This window comes from Crassostrea angulata, chromosome 9, assembly GCF_025612915.1.
Source record: "Crassostrea angulata isolate pt1a10 chromosome 9, ASM2561291v2, whole genome shotgun sequence".
Taxonomy (NCBI): Eukaryota; Metazoa; Mollusca; class Bivalvia; order Ostreida; family Ostreidae; genus Magallana; species Magallana angulata.
Window position 1 is genome coordinate 17,169,372 of NC_069119.1, and position 16,408 is coordinate 17,185,779.

Consider the following 16,408-nt stretch of genomic DNA (forward strand, 5'->3'; position numbering starts at 1 on the left):
ATATTATTTCCCCATATTTCTGAACAGTAATTAACAATTCCACCAATAAAACAATCAAAAAGCGACAATAAAGTTTCTATATTAAATGACATTCCCCGTATATTCTTTCTAAGCGCAAACAATGCTTTTCTACCTTGTTCAGATAATTGTTTTTCAGATTGGTAAATTTGTTGTTAAAGTTGAAAAGTATTCCTAAGTAAGTGAATTGTTGTACAATTTCTAAAACATCATTACCAATATGCCAACACTCACTATCTTTAACTCTGCCATTGTTTCTAAAAACCACAATTTTTGACTTTTCCGCATTAACATGCATTTTCCAAGTATTACAATAGCTATGTAGTTCATTCAAAAGACATAGTAAACCTTCCACAGATTCAGAGAACAGGACCATATCATCAGCGTACATTAAAAGAAACAGATTTAGGGAAGATAACTCGTAAGATAAACAACCGGCATTTAAAAAGCTAATTTCGAAATCGTTAACATATAAATTGAATAAAATAGGTGATAACACTTCGCCCTGCATTAATCCTAGGTTATTACAAAAATATTCACTTAAGAATCCATCAACACCAATACAGGATTTCACATGACTATATAACGCTTTAATAATTGACAATAATTTTCCTTCAATGCCAACCTTTGAAAGTTTAAGCCACAAAAGTCGTCTATCAATAGAATCAAACGCTTTTTTAAAATCGATGAATGCACAATATAACCTCTTCTTTTTACATAGACTGTTACTAATAATAGAATGTAAAGCAAAAATAGCATCACGTGTTCCACAGCTTGGTTTAAAACCAAATTGCGCATCCGTTATAACATCATTATATTTTGACCATTCCAATAACCTTTTGTTTAAAATTGAAGCAAATAACTTACACATATTACTAACAAGACTTATACCCCTGTAGTTGTTAGGGTCTGTAGAATCACCCTTTTTAAACACTGGAATAATTATTGAAGAAGACCACGTACTGGGAAAAATACCAGTATTTAATATACAATTAAAAAGATTATGTAGTATAGGTAAAAAATAGTCTTGAAATTCAATGAAATATTCGTTCAAAATTCCATCTTCACCGTGGGATTTTCCAGGCTTTAGATTACCGATAGCCTCTTTAATTTCATCAATACTAATGTTTTTATCTAGCTCTTCAAAAATACAATTAATATCTAAACCTTCATTTCCACTTTCGATGTCACCGTCATCCTGCGTGGAAGCAATTGATTTAAAATGCTCGTAAAAATTTTCCAAAGAAATATTTGAATTAGTTTTAGACCTTTTCTTAAATTTGGCGAAAAATTGTTTTGGGTTGTTTTGTTTTAACAAAGATAATTGGTCACCTTCAGTATTTTTGTAGATACGTTTGGCTTTGGCTTCGTGTTTTTTGTAGATACGTTTTTTACTTAAAAGATCCGCATGGTTAGAATTACATTTATAACTGTTAAATTTGCGCAACGCGACAACATAATCCTTATACAAAGATTTTAATTTCCCATCAAACCAGGGCTTATCGTCAACCGATAGGTATACTGTACGTCTATGGGTACTGCGTACTGTATTTGTTTGTTTCGGATTTTTTGATTGAAGCTTAAAATGTTGGCCAAAAGAGGAGTCTAACAAATTAACCAGTATTTGTAGACGTTCGTCAAGTTCGTCTTGTGACGTAATACACTCAAAATTTACGGTATTGCTGATATTTTCACATGCAAAAAGTGATTCTTTACACAGTTCTAAATAGCAAGGATCCCATTTAAAAACATCACGGGATCTTAAAAAATCATTGTTTACAATATTGTATGCATCCAAAAAGCAATGAAGTTCAATATGTAGTGGAGCATGATCAGAAAACATTGTAAAATTGCCAACGATATATTTACTAATAGTGTCAAACATGTCAGATGTTGTTAAGAGATAGTCAATAGTGCTTAGTCCACGTGCACCGTTAAAAGTAAAGTCATTCGAATAGCCTCCTTTGTGTCGCCCGTTCACAATGCGCACGCCTGTGGCCTTACATAGGGACAATAGCCGTGTTCCATACTCGTTGTGACCTACATCTGGGTTGATCCGCTCAGTCAGCTGATCGTCATTTGAATACGACAACACGGAAACAGAATCATGAACAGCATCATTTTCAATGTAATCAGGCTTACTTTTTGTTCTACTGTTAAAATCCCCAAATAGAAACACATAACCAAAATCCATATACTTACATAAATGTTTTTCTAATTCAAAAAATAAATCTACATCATTTTCTTTAAAAAACACAGAGTTACTAGGAGGTAAATATGTAAAGGCTATAAACAAATCTTTCTGAAGTTTTACAAGACTTTTGCTTAGCTTAAGCCATATTATGGTATCATATAAGGATTCAACAACAGATATATACGGGGTATATTCAGTTTTAATCAGAATAATTGAGCCTCCTCCTTGTGTTGATTTGGATTTCCTAGGGAAGATATATGCTTTATAATCTGGATCGTCCATTGTGAATTCCTTGTCGATCCAACACTCGGACAGACAAATTATGTCGTACGTACACAAAACGTTCTTAAAGTTTCTTTCTTTCCATTTATTTTCAAAGCCTCCGTGGATATTCCATCCTATGATTTTTAGGTCCTTTAGGTTGTTCTCCTGACCTCCTTAGCGAGTCCTGCGTCCCCTTCCGCCACCTCTCGTATCCCTTCTCTCCCAGCGTCCGCCCGGAGAACTATGGCCCTCAGCTCCCTGCGCCGGTACCGGTGCGTCCAAGTGGTCATCTTCCGTTGCTGGAGGGTGGTATGGTTTTCCATCAATAAAGAGCTTATCCTTTATGAGGACCGCTTTTCGCTGCCTATCTTTTGCCTCCTTCATCACTGGAAGCAGTTTCTTTCTTCTCTCTTGGATGATTTTAGGGAATTGTTCACCAATCGAGATATTAGCACCTTTGAGCTTGAATGCCGACTTTCTGACGACCTCGCGTTGAGGAAATCTGGAGAATTTGGCTACGATAGGGCGTGGTCGATTGTCATTGGGTCTGCCGATTCTGTGAGCTCTTTCAATTAGAACATCATCTGTTATATTCAGAGAGGAACGACATATATCAAGAACAATTTTTTCACAGTCTTCCATTTCCCCCCTTAGGGCCTCAGCCACCCCGTAGAACAACAAATTATCCCGCATAGATCGGCACTGGAGGTCAAGAATTTCCTCGCTTAATTGATTGTTGGCTCTTATTGAGTCTTCAAGTGAAGTTTTGAGATTGTCAAGCTCATTAAGGGCTATAGCATTGGTTTTTGTGCTTTCATCGTAAGAGTTTGAAATAAATTGTTGACTTTTCTCTACTTCTAAGACACGGGTGCTCAGACTATTAAGTTCGCCCTGCATGCGGGAGAGGGAAGTTTCAATGGAATCAAGCTTTTCAAGTTTTTTATGTACACTCTGAATTTGTAGGGAAATATCTTGGGCCCACGGTGGGGGGATATGTGAAGTGTTCGGAGTGTTCGAATAGGTTGAGTTAGGGTGGTTTTGAAATGATGTAGAGCACTGCATAGCTTGCATAGGTTGTATATGTTGCATCGGCTGCATTTGGTGGTATGTTTCGTTGGCGACTTGAATAATATGCTGCATGGGACTACATGATGGATTAGAAATGGGAGTCGTACCTTGGCACTGTGCTTGTCCTTGTCCTTGTCCCTGTCCTTGAGCGGCAGCCATCTTGACTTGTGATTTGGTTTTCTGTTTTTTCTTTTTTGGTGGTTTCGAGGGAGACGGAGTACCAAAATTCATTAGAGTAGACAATTGACGCACACTTACACTAACCTCCGACTATATACCTATCATAGGAGACACCAATTGAAAGCAGTCCTTAGATTCCAAGCACTGAGCAGCACTCCCGAGAAACACGTCCACCTCCATGAAGGTCAAGGTCTTAAACATAACCAAGTCTTGATTATAAGATACAAGAACACTGTTAGGAAATTATCTACCCATAAAAAGAAGGGATTTTAACATCAAAAACATGTAATTGCTGCTTTCTCTGACAATTAATTTTCTTTTGCTTTAAGATGACAATTTATTCTGTGTTAATCAGTCATTTTCAACTTTAGCTTTCAGTTCTACAGGGGCAATATAATCATCCATATCATAAAGGTATTGATATTCCGGTGATCTGGAGAGTGGTGTCAGAGAACTAAATTGTTGAAGTAGTTGTTCTGTGTCGATTCTTTGAGACGAGAAGCATGGTAAAGTAGCAATGAATTTTGGAGGCAATTCACTGAATTCTTCATTTTTTGATGTGTACGTTGAAAGAAAGCAAATATCATTGGAGTCCAATAACTTCTTCAGTTCGCCAATGCTATGTGTAATTTCTAAAATGGTTTGATTTATTTCATCTTCTTGTTTCTTTAGGAAAGCCAAATGTTCGGACTCAGTTTCTTTAACATCCAATTTCAGTTTTCTGATGATGTTGCCAATTTCTCTGTGCCATTCTTCTCCCCGCATATCAAGATCTGATATCAATTTCTCGGTGTTTCTTTTTAAATCGGCCCTCTGAACTGGGATAGTTGATGCAATCTCTTGATATTTAGGATAAATCATATCTCCGAATTCTTTTAAATCAGATTGTAAAGCTTTAGTCATGCCTTAAAAAAAAACTGAGTATATCAACACTATCGTGATCCATATGTTTCTTGGAAGAAACACACTGCACACAAACAGAAACGTTACATAGTTTGCAATGAAGTTCACACACTTTTGCGATATGTTCTGGACATTTAGGATAACGTGGAATCGATTTTCGATGTTTGACTGGTACCACTATGTGAAGTTTGGATTCATCCAAGTGATGTTCTCCCACGCAGGTCCTACAAAGGTTGATGTGACAGGTGTCACAGTAAAGTGGAGGGACAGGTGTCTCACAAACATGACAACGTGAGATATTATGAGCGCTGTTGCATGTACAAGGGTCCATTATTTGGATTTTTTTTTCTTTTTTAAACTTTCAGTAACAGGTGTATAAAGGTTTAAATCTGGAGAAAACAAAAACGGTTGATAAGATTGCATTACATTTTTAAGATTGTATATTACTTGTAGTAGCAAGAGGATATCATTTTCAAAATTCAACATTATGTGCCTTTTTCGTGTCTTATATTGGAGGGGAAATATTCCAAACATTTATGCAACACTATCAGTAATAACATATACTAAAAAATTCTTTTTAAAGATTTTTATACACAATAAATCTTTAATTATTGAATTCAAGATCAAAATTACAAACCTCTTAAAAATTCAACATGGCGTTTGAAGATATCTACTCTTCCTTGTTTGTATGGTTTTTTTTAATATACACACCTGGATCACGTGGGGATTTTTAAATCTCGTTCTACAACAATAACATATATTCTCAACTTACAAAATAGGAAATTTATCCTCAAATTCTTTAGAGTTTAAAAGCAATATTTTTGAAATATAGATAACTAAGTTTGCAAGAGTACTATATTTTTCCTTTGCCCGCCATGCTTTGTAGAAATCATCGATTAATTTTGCCCACGGTTTAAATTTTTGTTAGTTACAGAAGAAAATTTACAAGATTAAAATTCAATGTGGGCCCAAAGAGGTATTAACATAAATAAACTTTAGATCCAGTGGCGTCGGGAGCAAATTGAAATTGTGGGGGGGGGGGGGGGGAGCTAGACTTATCAAAAATCTTGACAAGCAAAAAAGAAAGGGGGGGCTTTGGTTATGTATAACTTCGCAAAAAAAGAAGGGGCTACTCCCCCCCCCCCCCCCGGTTCCAACGCTTATGTGATCAGCGTTTTACCAAAAAAGTAGCACCAACCCCTTACCAGATATAAATAGTTTATAATTAAATTAACATTTTATCATCAAGACATCAAATAAGACTTTAGACAAATAAAATCAGTAGTATTTTATTCATCAGGTACTGTTTTGAAAGCTTTCATTGCCAAAGAGTGTAGAAATAAGATCCTCTTATTGAAAAATTATACATTTATTTTAGCACATATTTAGCATATATTCTACAAGACTAAAAGAACCCCCCCCCCCCCCCCTCCCTCCAAGTTTAGTCAAATAGAAAAAAATTTTATTTTGTTTAATTGAGTTGTTGTTATAATACTTATCAATGAAGTGAAATCAGCAGTGATATTTTCAAATCATTATTATATACATTTTAAAATAGTTCTTTTTAGAGTGGCGATAGTTCTTTTTAGAGTGGCCAATGTTAGCATGTCTTAGAATTTCTTCAAACTTGTCAAATGGTATCACTTGAGGTTGAAACTAAAATGTTCAGATCATTTTTTTTTCTCTGCAGCCTCTGTTACCATGACAAAAATGTGACAAAAATGCAATTTGTGACCAAAATGGCTGGTTTCTGCATAAACTAATTAAAAACTTATTAATCTTTAATTAACCCTACACAAATTTCTGTTTCTACATTGGCTATTTGAGCAGCTCAAAGTAGATCACACAATGATAAAACAGAACATTTTTTTTTTATTGATTTTGATTTTATTTATTAACTTTTCTCTGTTTTTCTTTTCTTTTCAGATGTCCCAACATCAAAAACCTGTAATAAATAAATATAGATATTTAGATAATATTACACACTATTAAATCAAAATCCCATAAATCAATTTCAATTTTCTTTATAAAGCACCTTGAACTTAATTTTTTTTTAAAAAGTCTCATGAATTGTGTACCACTGTAAATTAGTTCATATCCTTCATAGGTTGTTTTTTGAAAACTTCAACTTTTAAAGTATCTAAGAAATATTTCAAAAACTTTAATAAAACCATTCCATTCAAAACGTCTATTTCATAATTATAAAGAAATTGTATTCATTCAAGGTCAACAATCATTTCTACAACTAATCAAACTTAAAATTATTTTTCATTATGAATAAGCGTACGGTAAGAAAAGCTACAATAATTGAGCCCTTGTCCAATTTCAGAGAGAGAGAAAGAGAGACAGACAGACAGAAACAAAGAAAATCAGATAAAAAATCAGAGAGGGCTATGCAGCAAGGGTGAATATACATATTTACATGTACCTCTTGAACTCTTTTCCTGATCTGAGACACTGTGTGGTGAACAGATTCATCCTCCTTTGTGGTCGCCTTCTCTTTCCTCTCCTCTTTAGTCTCTGGTCCTTGTTTCTTTCCAAGTAAAAAAGTGTTCCGCTGTAGTTCTTCTCGGAGACTATCCGAAGCTTTGGTCCTTTCTGCATCTTCTGGTTTTAACTTTCCTTTTGCAATATTCAGTGTCTGTCTTGGAATGAATTTTGGGGTAGACCTTTGCTGAGGAACATCTTTCACTATTAATCCATTAACTGTCTTTACATCCTTTTGTTTTTCATCTATTTTGACTGTATCAGTTTCACTTGCACTTTTTTCTGGGATTGCTACTTTCAGATTATTTTTATCCTTTTGATGTTGAAAGTCACTGTTAGCATCTTCACTCATTTCCCTAGGTAAAGTAGCATGTGCGGATGGAACACGAGCAAATTCATAATTTTTCCTTGCGCGAAGATTCGGGTTAAAACCGTAATCTTGTTTTGGGGGAAGAGGGAGATGGTAGCACGGCTCTGGCTCCGGAATTGGAGCACTGTAAGGATCATGCTGTGGGATCCTGTTTCCTGATCGGGATCTGGGATCTGTTTCAGGAATCTGGTTATGGAATCTTGCACTGAAATCTGGTTCTGGTATTCGGTGGTCTGTGTTGATTTGAACATGTGTTTGTTGAGTTTGTGGACTATCATTATTCCTGGAGACTCCAACATCTGAAACTCCCTGATCATCCTGTAGTTCCGGTTTGTTCTTTTGAGTTTCTTTTCCTTTCAAAACAAAATAATAAGTAGAAATCATATGCATCCAGTTTACCTTGTTCTGCTAATGTACAATAGGTTAATTAACGAGGGTGAAAATTTTGGCATTTAACTAGGTAAATTATTTATTCCTCTTCCATTGAAGTGAAGGACAGCTGCTGCAGCATTTTCTCACTTTGAAAAGATTTCTTTAGGTGAATGATTTGGCAATTTTGGCATTTTACTTATTAAATTATGTTTTAAAAAGTTCTTTATGTGAACACAAAGGCCTGCTTTATATGAACTCAAAGTTCTGCATGCACTAAATGGTACACTAGTAACTCACTATCAAGTAGGCAAATTTAGACTTCTGGTAAACATTGTGAACTGCTACCAAACGGCACTAAAATAAGGGATCTTGGCCTCCCATTAGGAGGAACCACAGTAAAAATTTGCAATTTACCAATTCATTCATACCTAGATTCCTTATCCTGGTTGCTATGTTTCTTCTCCTTTCCTGTAACTTGTCTCTTGTTTCTGCTACAGTTTCAAACTCTGGAGCATAGCTTATATGCAGCAGGCCACCATAAAATGAATAATCATCCAATTTCCTTTTGGCAAACCTGCAACGATTACAAACAATCTAGGACTTACAAAATGTAAAATATCTATAACCATTTTAACGATAGCTTGGACTTTCGATGGGATGTTACTATCTAGTTTGCTCATCAACACAAGCTGTCAGATATTGACCTCCTTTCTTCTAATTTGCTAAGAGAAGTTCATTAATATTCATAGACTGTCAAATCTGGAAAGTTGTTTGTCAAGATCTCCTCTGTTGTGTGAAACTGACGCTGTTTCAACGAATTATACATCCCTGGATGAAGTTGGACAAGTGTCACTGTATTCAATATAATCATATCTATTAGCCAATGACTGGGTATTAACCAGGAGTAAGCCCTGCCTTCATCAAATCAGAGTCTGTCATGTAGAGCCCAATGTCCAAGCTCTTGTTAAAACAGTTCTATTAAGATAAAAAATAACACATACTGCTATTATCCCAATACAAATGCCCAAGGTTTGCTAACAAAATTAGTCTGTTGTAGCTCATGCCAAATACATTGTATTTCAAATATCATGTCGCAGGCAGGTCTTCTCACAAGAGTTGAAAAATGATTTTATGCTAGATTAACTCAATTCTCTCTTTTTTTCTTCAAAAACTTTCATTGTTATTCCTCTTTTCAATCATATAATAATTTGAATTAATTTAATTTAATCAACAACAAAAAATAAAATGTAAAAAAAATTAATGTTTTTGTGCAGTGAAACAAACAGCAATTACTGTTTTCAATTGGTCTAAGACAGTCATCTTGTGTAGAAATATTAAAAGAATTTACAAAATAAGTTATCCACTGACCAAATGTGTAGATTACTCTTTTGGAAATTGAGTTTCGATATCTTTAGCAAAAAATTATTCTTTAATTTTTCAAATTCACAAATATATATTCTGGATAACAAAAAGAATGCCACATGCATTTACAGTACATGTAAGTGTGATACAGATACAAAGTTTATAACCAATCAATACTTTTTCCAAAATCAATTATTATTCAATGCTTCCAAAAAAATTGGTTTACAACCTTGCTGCCTGGATTTTCTGAAATTTGATGAGGTATACATCATTGTATTTGTCAGCAGTCGGAAACTCGTCCAATATCCTGTACTCCTGGACTGCGCCATAAACAGCAAACAACTGGATGAGTTCTTGACTGGTTCCCAGAGCTGGTACCCCCTGTACAACCAGGTAAGCTGATTCCTGATTAACTGTATACACCTGAAATGTTCAGACATAAAATTGACATACCATACAACCAAATATCAAGAGAAGCACATTTCAATGATAAAAAAGTTGAGGGTGCATATTTCATTGTAAAAGTAGTCTAAGGGGTGATGACTCAAAATATGAATTCTATCAGGAGGCTGCTTTAAAATTTAATGAAAATTCTATATAATTATATGTCATTTTTGCAAAGACTTTACGTACAGTCCCTGAATGCACAGTGAGTGCATTCTGAACGAAAGGTGAATGCAAGCAAACAAAATTTTGTGAGTGGTTCTAAACGGTGAGCGAACACAGAGCCCAAAAGGGAGTGCAAAGCAAAATTCAATTGTGATCGAACGCATGATAAACAATATGTCAAAGAAGATGAACAGTTTATTCGGATTCCCTTAAGAATTATCCTTACATTGTTTTTCGTCAGTAATCAGGAAAAATTAAAAAATAAACTACATGTATGTATTGTTATAAGCCTAAATATGATATCTGACTGAACGATAAGTGAACGCTGAACAAATCATGAGTGTGCGCGGTAAACGCTTTGTGAAAGTTGAGAGTAAACGGAGCAAAGCAGAGAACAGAAGTGAAGCCACGGTGAATGCACCATGAATGCACGGAAAAATGGGAAAGTAAAACGCTTATGGGACTGTCTGTAGTAAACATATGCCTACTAACAACATTTAGTCATCTTTGAATATATTATGTCTATTGCAATAAAAGTTTTCAATTAATAAAAAGCTGTTTTCTATTGATTATGTAGTACTAAGAAAGGAGGAATGATATAAATCCATGTACAATGAAATCATATATGACTGAACCTGGAATCTAACCCAGGACCCTACATATATGGCCAGAAATTAGTCCTGACTTTGCCCCTTTCTATTTGTCTTATACCTGAGTAACATTGGTTACAAATATAATGCTTGATTATGAATGATTTACAAACTTTCATGCACTAGTTACATGTTACAGTGGTTACTGGTAACATTGGTTACAAATTAGGTTTCTAACGTAGATTCTAGTTACAAATAAAATGGGGTAAAAGTCAAGACTAATTTTTGGTCATATCTAAGTCCCATGCAACTCTAGTTAGGAATAGAACCAGTATTTTAATTTCCTATGGTTTGTGATTTAAGTGTAAAGTTTTCACCTTTGTAGCCTTGGGTATTCTGCCCTCTCTATAAGCTGGTCTGTTTTCTGCTACTTCTCCTTTTAAGTGATGCGAAGGTAAAGTCATAGGCGCTGCCATTTTAAATGAATACACTAAAATACGAACCATATTGATATTTGTGACATGACAATTTTTAAAAATAATTTAATAAACAAATAATAAATGTATTGTTAATTTTATAAGGATATGAAGAATTTCCAATATAAAATAAAGATATAGATTTGATAGTTATTCTATTGGCAATAAGTACTGATATCAAATATGCTATTTTTCTGGGTTTTAGACGTTACCCACAAAGTGAAAGTAGAATTAGAGAGGAAAAAAACATCCGGTGGGTTCGCGTTGCAATGTTTCTTGTGGGACTTACGGGTGGAATAGCCTCGGGGAAAAGTACCGTGGCTAGAATATTAAAGGAAGACCTTGGGTGTGTGGTGATCGACGCTGATGTTGTAGCTAGAGAAGGTATGCAAACACTATCCACTTTTTCAGTATGAATGAAAATCGAAAGTAGGATTCTGTATGTCCATATATGACAGGAATTGATTCTTTACCTTACCCTTCATCCTTCATGGATTTATGCTATTGTCTTTCGGAAAGAGAATAGTCAATGACTCAGTGCTATGTTCCAAATGGGTTGTTGTGATCAACCCAGGTCACAGCCAATATAATTGTTCACATTTCTTTTAATTATGCAGGTCCAATACAATTACTATAGATTTAGCTATGTATAAACTTGAATTACCTACATTGCTGTATAATTTCCTGCAGTAGTTTTATTCATATTCTCAGTCATACTTTTTTCTTCATTGAGCATTTGTTAAAAAAAAAAAGTTGCAGCAATAATTTCCTACTTTGAACTCATTTGAAAACAATTCATTAAAACAAATCACTGTTAAAAATGTTGCTCTTTCGGCACAATTGCAATCGAAGTTCTAAAATTTTTATGGCTAGGATTAACTGTTTGAATAACATCTATGGACTAATTGATAAAAAAATCCATTTCAATTTTGCAAAACATTTAAACCATATTAAACAGGAAATTATTAAAACCATTATGGTATTTCCAATCATTGTATATAGCGACAGCGACGTTATATATGTCTCTGATAGTGGTACCCTTGTATAGAGCTATTGAATTGAAGGGGTTTTTATATGTACATGTATCTCGATCCTTTTTTGCAGTTGTTCAGCCAGGAACAAATGGATGGAAGAAAATTAGGCAACATTTTGGCAGTGATGTTTTCCTACCAAATGGAGAATTGAACCGTGAAAAACTTGGACAAGTGATATTCAATGATGCAGAGAAAAGAAAAGTATTGAATTCCATCACCCATCCAGAGATTTACAAAGCTATTGCTTGGAAAGTTGTAAAAAACTTCCTCCTTGGTAAGCAAGGGTGCTCCATTTAATAACTTTACATATTAAACATTTTAATCTCTTCTATGGGAATGCTTGCTTGTATTAGTACATGTAGCTCATCATATCAACTGACAAAAAAAAATAAAATAAACTCAACTCATAAGTTTATTACCATTAAAAGCAAAAAAATGTACAAGTATATATATTTTGTTAAAATCCAATTCTTGGTAGTCAGGTTTAATTTTTATGCCCGTATAGTATTACCCTGTTTTGTCATTCCATCCTTCCGTCCTTCTATCACTCTGTTCATTAATATCTCAACAACCATTGCACACATTCAGTTCAGCTTATATTAGATATATAGATGACTGATGTGTCATAGGAATATATATACAGGTTGAGTTTAAATGTGATTCCAGCTCAATGATTTTTTACAGAGTTATGCTTCTTGAGCTTAAAAGAAAACAAGTAATTTTTAGGGATGTATAACTTCTTCTGCAATCAAGCAAATGTTATACTAAATTTGGCATTTGAAATTTTGGTTGCCTTTGGGGCATTCATGGCGTTATGGCACATCTAGTTTCTATTTAGATATTTTGTGCAACTTAAAAGAAATTAAAAAATATATTCCCAAAATATACCTATCCAAAGTTTATGCAGCTTCAAAAAAATAAATAATGAAAATAATTTTCCAAAGTATAGCTACCCTAAGTTTGAATTAACAAGGTTTAAAAATTGAGTTGGAAGAGGACCAACAAACAATCTTAAAGGTTAGTGCACGTGGCCGTATAGTGTACATGGAGAATTTGACTTCCTTGTCTGGCTTATATACATTGTCAGATTTATCACATTCAGAGTCTATTTATAAAGATACTTTAAAGGCTTGCAGCAGAAATATATGTTAAAATTGTTCAATGAAATTTATAATACTAATTAATCTGATAATGTATATTACCCTTACTAGTCACACAAACAAAATATTCTTTTTAAATTTATAGTCTTATAGATTTTTCCATTTATTAATTTTTCTTAGCCATGCAGTTATCATGATTATCAATTTACCGGTATATATAAAAACCACTTGAAACAAAACCAAAAAATTTTAAAAATCATCACCTGGTTAATTAAAAAGAATTTGTTTTTGCAGTCAACTTTTGTGTACTAATATTTATTTTTATGAACAAAAGTTAACAATAAACAATTTTCCTTACTGTAATATTAATAAATTATTATGATTACCATGAGAAATAATCTATCAGCATAAAGAGATATTTATAAGGTCAAGTGGCCAGTGGGAATTGGTGTATCATTTTATATTGTATATTTCCTGATCACACAATGCAATTTGTTTCCAGGGCAGCATTTTATCATCCTTGATCTTCCACTGTTGTTTTACTCTCTCTCTCTCTCTCTCTCTCTCTCTCTCTCTCTCTCTCTCTCTCGCTCTCTCTCTCTCTCTGATCTTTTAACCAGGAAATGAATCAATTATTTTCAATGCAATTTGTTTCCAGGACAGCATTTTATCATCTTAGATCTTCCACTGTTGTTTGAATCCAAGAAGATGGTTCCTTTCATGAGTTACACAGTAGTGGTGAACTGGTAAGATTTATATTTTCTGTTTTCCTCCAGCTTACTTTTAACATTGCATTATACATTTGTTTTTACTGTATTAGTACTGGTATATCAATATACATGTACTGTAGAAAAGGAATGTTTCTAAAATACAGAATTTTATTTTAACATATTAATATGCTTAGCTCGCACTCAAGAGTTTTTAAAATTCCTAATCTCAAGGGTCAGACTGAGCCTTATAATTCCCAAAATAGTGTCCAAAATTCTTGCTCTATAAACAACTGTACCTTTGATTGTAATGGTCTAAAAGTTGCAACATCCATTGAACCCTCTTCAGTCCTTGGTCCTGAGTACCGGTACTTAAAACATTTTTTTAATAAAGAGAAGTGAACATGCATACATGTGTATGTATTCTTCAGTTAACAATACCGATTCTTCAAAAAAATACATAAGCACAGAAATCTTTCCAGTTTTGATTATATAGACTGAGTATGAATATTTCCATGGGAACACTTGTTGACTAATGCACAATTAGTACATGTATCTCAAAATAAGGACATATACACTGTAAATTGCTTTGAAGAATCTTCTGTGTAAATTATTAAAGGGGTTCAACCACAATCTTCTTCAATCCAAAATAAATCTTCTGATCATCAATAATTCAATGTTTTACCAGACATTTGGCTGCAGTTTTATATGTACATGTACTATAGTAGTATAAGCTTCTTAATATTGGATTGTAAGAGATAGACCGAAGCAAATAGTTCAGACCTTCAACCTACATATCTCAATTATTCTGCTCCTTCATCATTTGTCATACATGTATTTATTTTGCAGAAGGGGGGGGGGGGTCAAAGTTTTGTGAAATAATCATATTTTATTATATAACCTTACAAAAAAGATTTAAGCAGTATATAGTAATTCAAAAAATAGATCTTAAGGTACATAAATAACTTTTAAAAAGTCACAATGCAGCATTACACTCCTAATCATGATTGAGGATTTATCATACAAGCATAGAAGTACCAGTATGTCAGTTTTGGTTTATATAAACATTGATTTCAAGCATGGTTAAGGAGTAACATATATCAATAAAAAATTTGTATGACTGATGAAATCTTGTTTATAAATTAATGTATACATTACATATGTTTAGACTTTTTCTACCTTCCAGTTCAGAAGAGCAACAAGTCCAAAGACTGATGGCCAGAAATCAGTATTCCAAGGAAGCGGCCGAAATCCGAATCCAGGCCCAGATGCCGCTGAGTGAAAAATGCGGTCTTTGTACCCGCATCATAGATAACTCTAAGGACATGAAGACCACGTACCTCCAAACGGTTCAGTTACATAAAGAACTGTCTAAGAGCCTTCTCTACTGGAAGGTCCGCATGCTGATAGCCCTGTGTGCAGGCTCCGTGATAGGACTGACTATTTACGTAGTGAAGTGCATATTTAGGTGATACATGTTAATGTATTTATAATGTATGTGTATATAAATAAATCTGGGAGATGTATACATTTTTTATTTGATTTCATTGCTTTGGAGATGCTAGAATCTTTATTCTATGGATTTAATGGTATATGATTTAAAATATGTTTGTAACGCACCATTTCATTGGCTTGATCAAAAGTTTACACTTGTATGAACTTTTTTGTACATTTTTTTTGTTTTGATGAAGCAAACTTGTCTCAATTTCTGTTCTTGAAGTGAGAGAATTGAATTATTAGGAACAAAATTTGATAGCTACAAAAGTTATACTCATATAATATCTGGGTATGTACAGTTTATGATCTTTAGTATAGCGATGTAAACCGCTTAGTTGTTTATAGAATGTAAATTTTCCAACCCAATTTATTGATGAGTCAGTATAAATTCTGCAGGTATATTGAATTTTTTCCTATGAACTGTTTTACACATGAAATCATACATATTGCAGGTAAAAATGATACTATGAACACATTTTGATCACAGGTGAAATTGTTTTCCCAAGTTTTACTGATACTTGCCATCTGCAATGATTCTATTGATTTTCCATAATCATCGAAATCTTAGATATGATCTTTTTTTGGGGCAATATAATGGAATGGTGCTTATCTATTTTAGCTAAAATTCAGAACTGTAGCTCCCTAGAGAGACAATTGGAAGACATACAGACAAAAGAGCTGAAGTTAAAATTGCAAAATAAACCTTTAATATTTGTTATCATTGCACAGAAATTTAATAATTTACTCCAAACCATAGAAAAAATGCTTCGTTTATAAATTTTGTATGATTGTTCAATGCATATTTTCCCCTTATCTGATAAATTTCCTGTACAAAAAATAATAATGCTAAAAGCAATACCCTTTACTAGTACATGTATTTAATATACTAGATAGCATAACTAGTTTACACAAAACTAGTTCAGATTGTGAATATATTGAAAATATATTCATCAGCAATCTTAAACAAGAGCAAGATTTGGAGAAATAAAGATACTATATACATTGAAATTATGCCATTTGCATAAGACAGTTAAATAATATGAAAAGAAAACTCAAGACATTCACCGAGATGTCATTAAAATGACAATGATGTTGCTCTTTAACCTAACACAGCTAGTGAATTTGAATGGTAGCACTTTTTTTTTTTAAACTTAGAACCATTTAATAACAGCTTGGA

General features: G+C 33.6%; 3 protein-coding genes across 3 annotated transcripts; 1 reads left to right on the plus strand and 2 right to left on the minus strand.

Annotated features, from left to right (window-relative positions):
* Positions 1 to 230: 230 nt before the first annotated feature.
* Positions 231 to 4,079, minus strand: LOC128163604 (uncharacterized). The gene has a single exon (XM_052827233.1). The coding sequence runs from the start codon at positions 3,773 to 3,775 to the stop codon at positions 2,651 to 2,653; it is 1,125 nt and encodes a 374-aa protein (XP_052683193.1). The 5' UTR covers positions 3,776 to 4,079; the 3' UTR covers positions 231 to 2,650.
* Positions 4,080 to 4,826: 747 nt separating this feature from the next.
* Positions 4,827 to 10,928, minus strand: LOC128163603 (RNA-binding protein 48-like). The gene is made up of 6 exons (XM_052827232.1): positions 10,795 to 10,928; positions 9,448 to 9,641; positions 8,285 to 8,430; positions 7,056 to 7,837; positions 6,527 to 6,572; positions 4,827 to 5,016 (listed from the first exon to the last, which is right to left on the minus strand). The coding sequence occupies exons 1-6, from the start codon at positions 10,921 to 10,923 to the stop codon at positions 4,958 to 4,960; spliced, it is 1,356 nt and encodes a 451-aa protein (XP_052683192.1). The 5' UTR covers positions 10,924 to 10,928; the 3' UTR covers positions 4,827 to 4,957.
* A 182-nt stretch (positions 10,929 to 11,110) lies between these two features.
* On the plus strand, positions 11,111 to 15,260 carry LOC128163605 (dephospho-CoA kinase domain-containing protein-like). Its single transcript, XM_052827234.1, has 4 exons — positions 11,111 to 11,277; positions 11,998 to 12,201; positions 13,686 to 13,773; positions 14,921 to 15,260. Exons 1-4 carry the CDS (start codon positions 11,163 to 11,165, stop codon positions 15,204 to 15,206), a joined length of 693 nt encoding a protein of 230 aa, XP_052683194.1. The 5' UTR covers positions 11,111 to 11,162; the 3' UTR covers positions 15,207 to 15,260.
* The last annotated feature ends 1,148 nt before the right edge of the window (positions 15,261 to 16,408 follow it).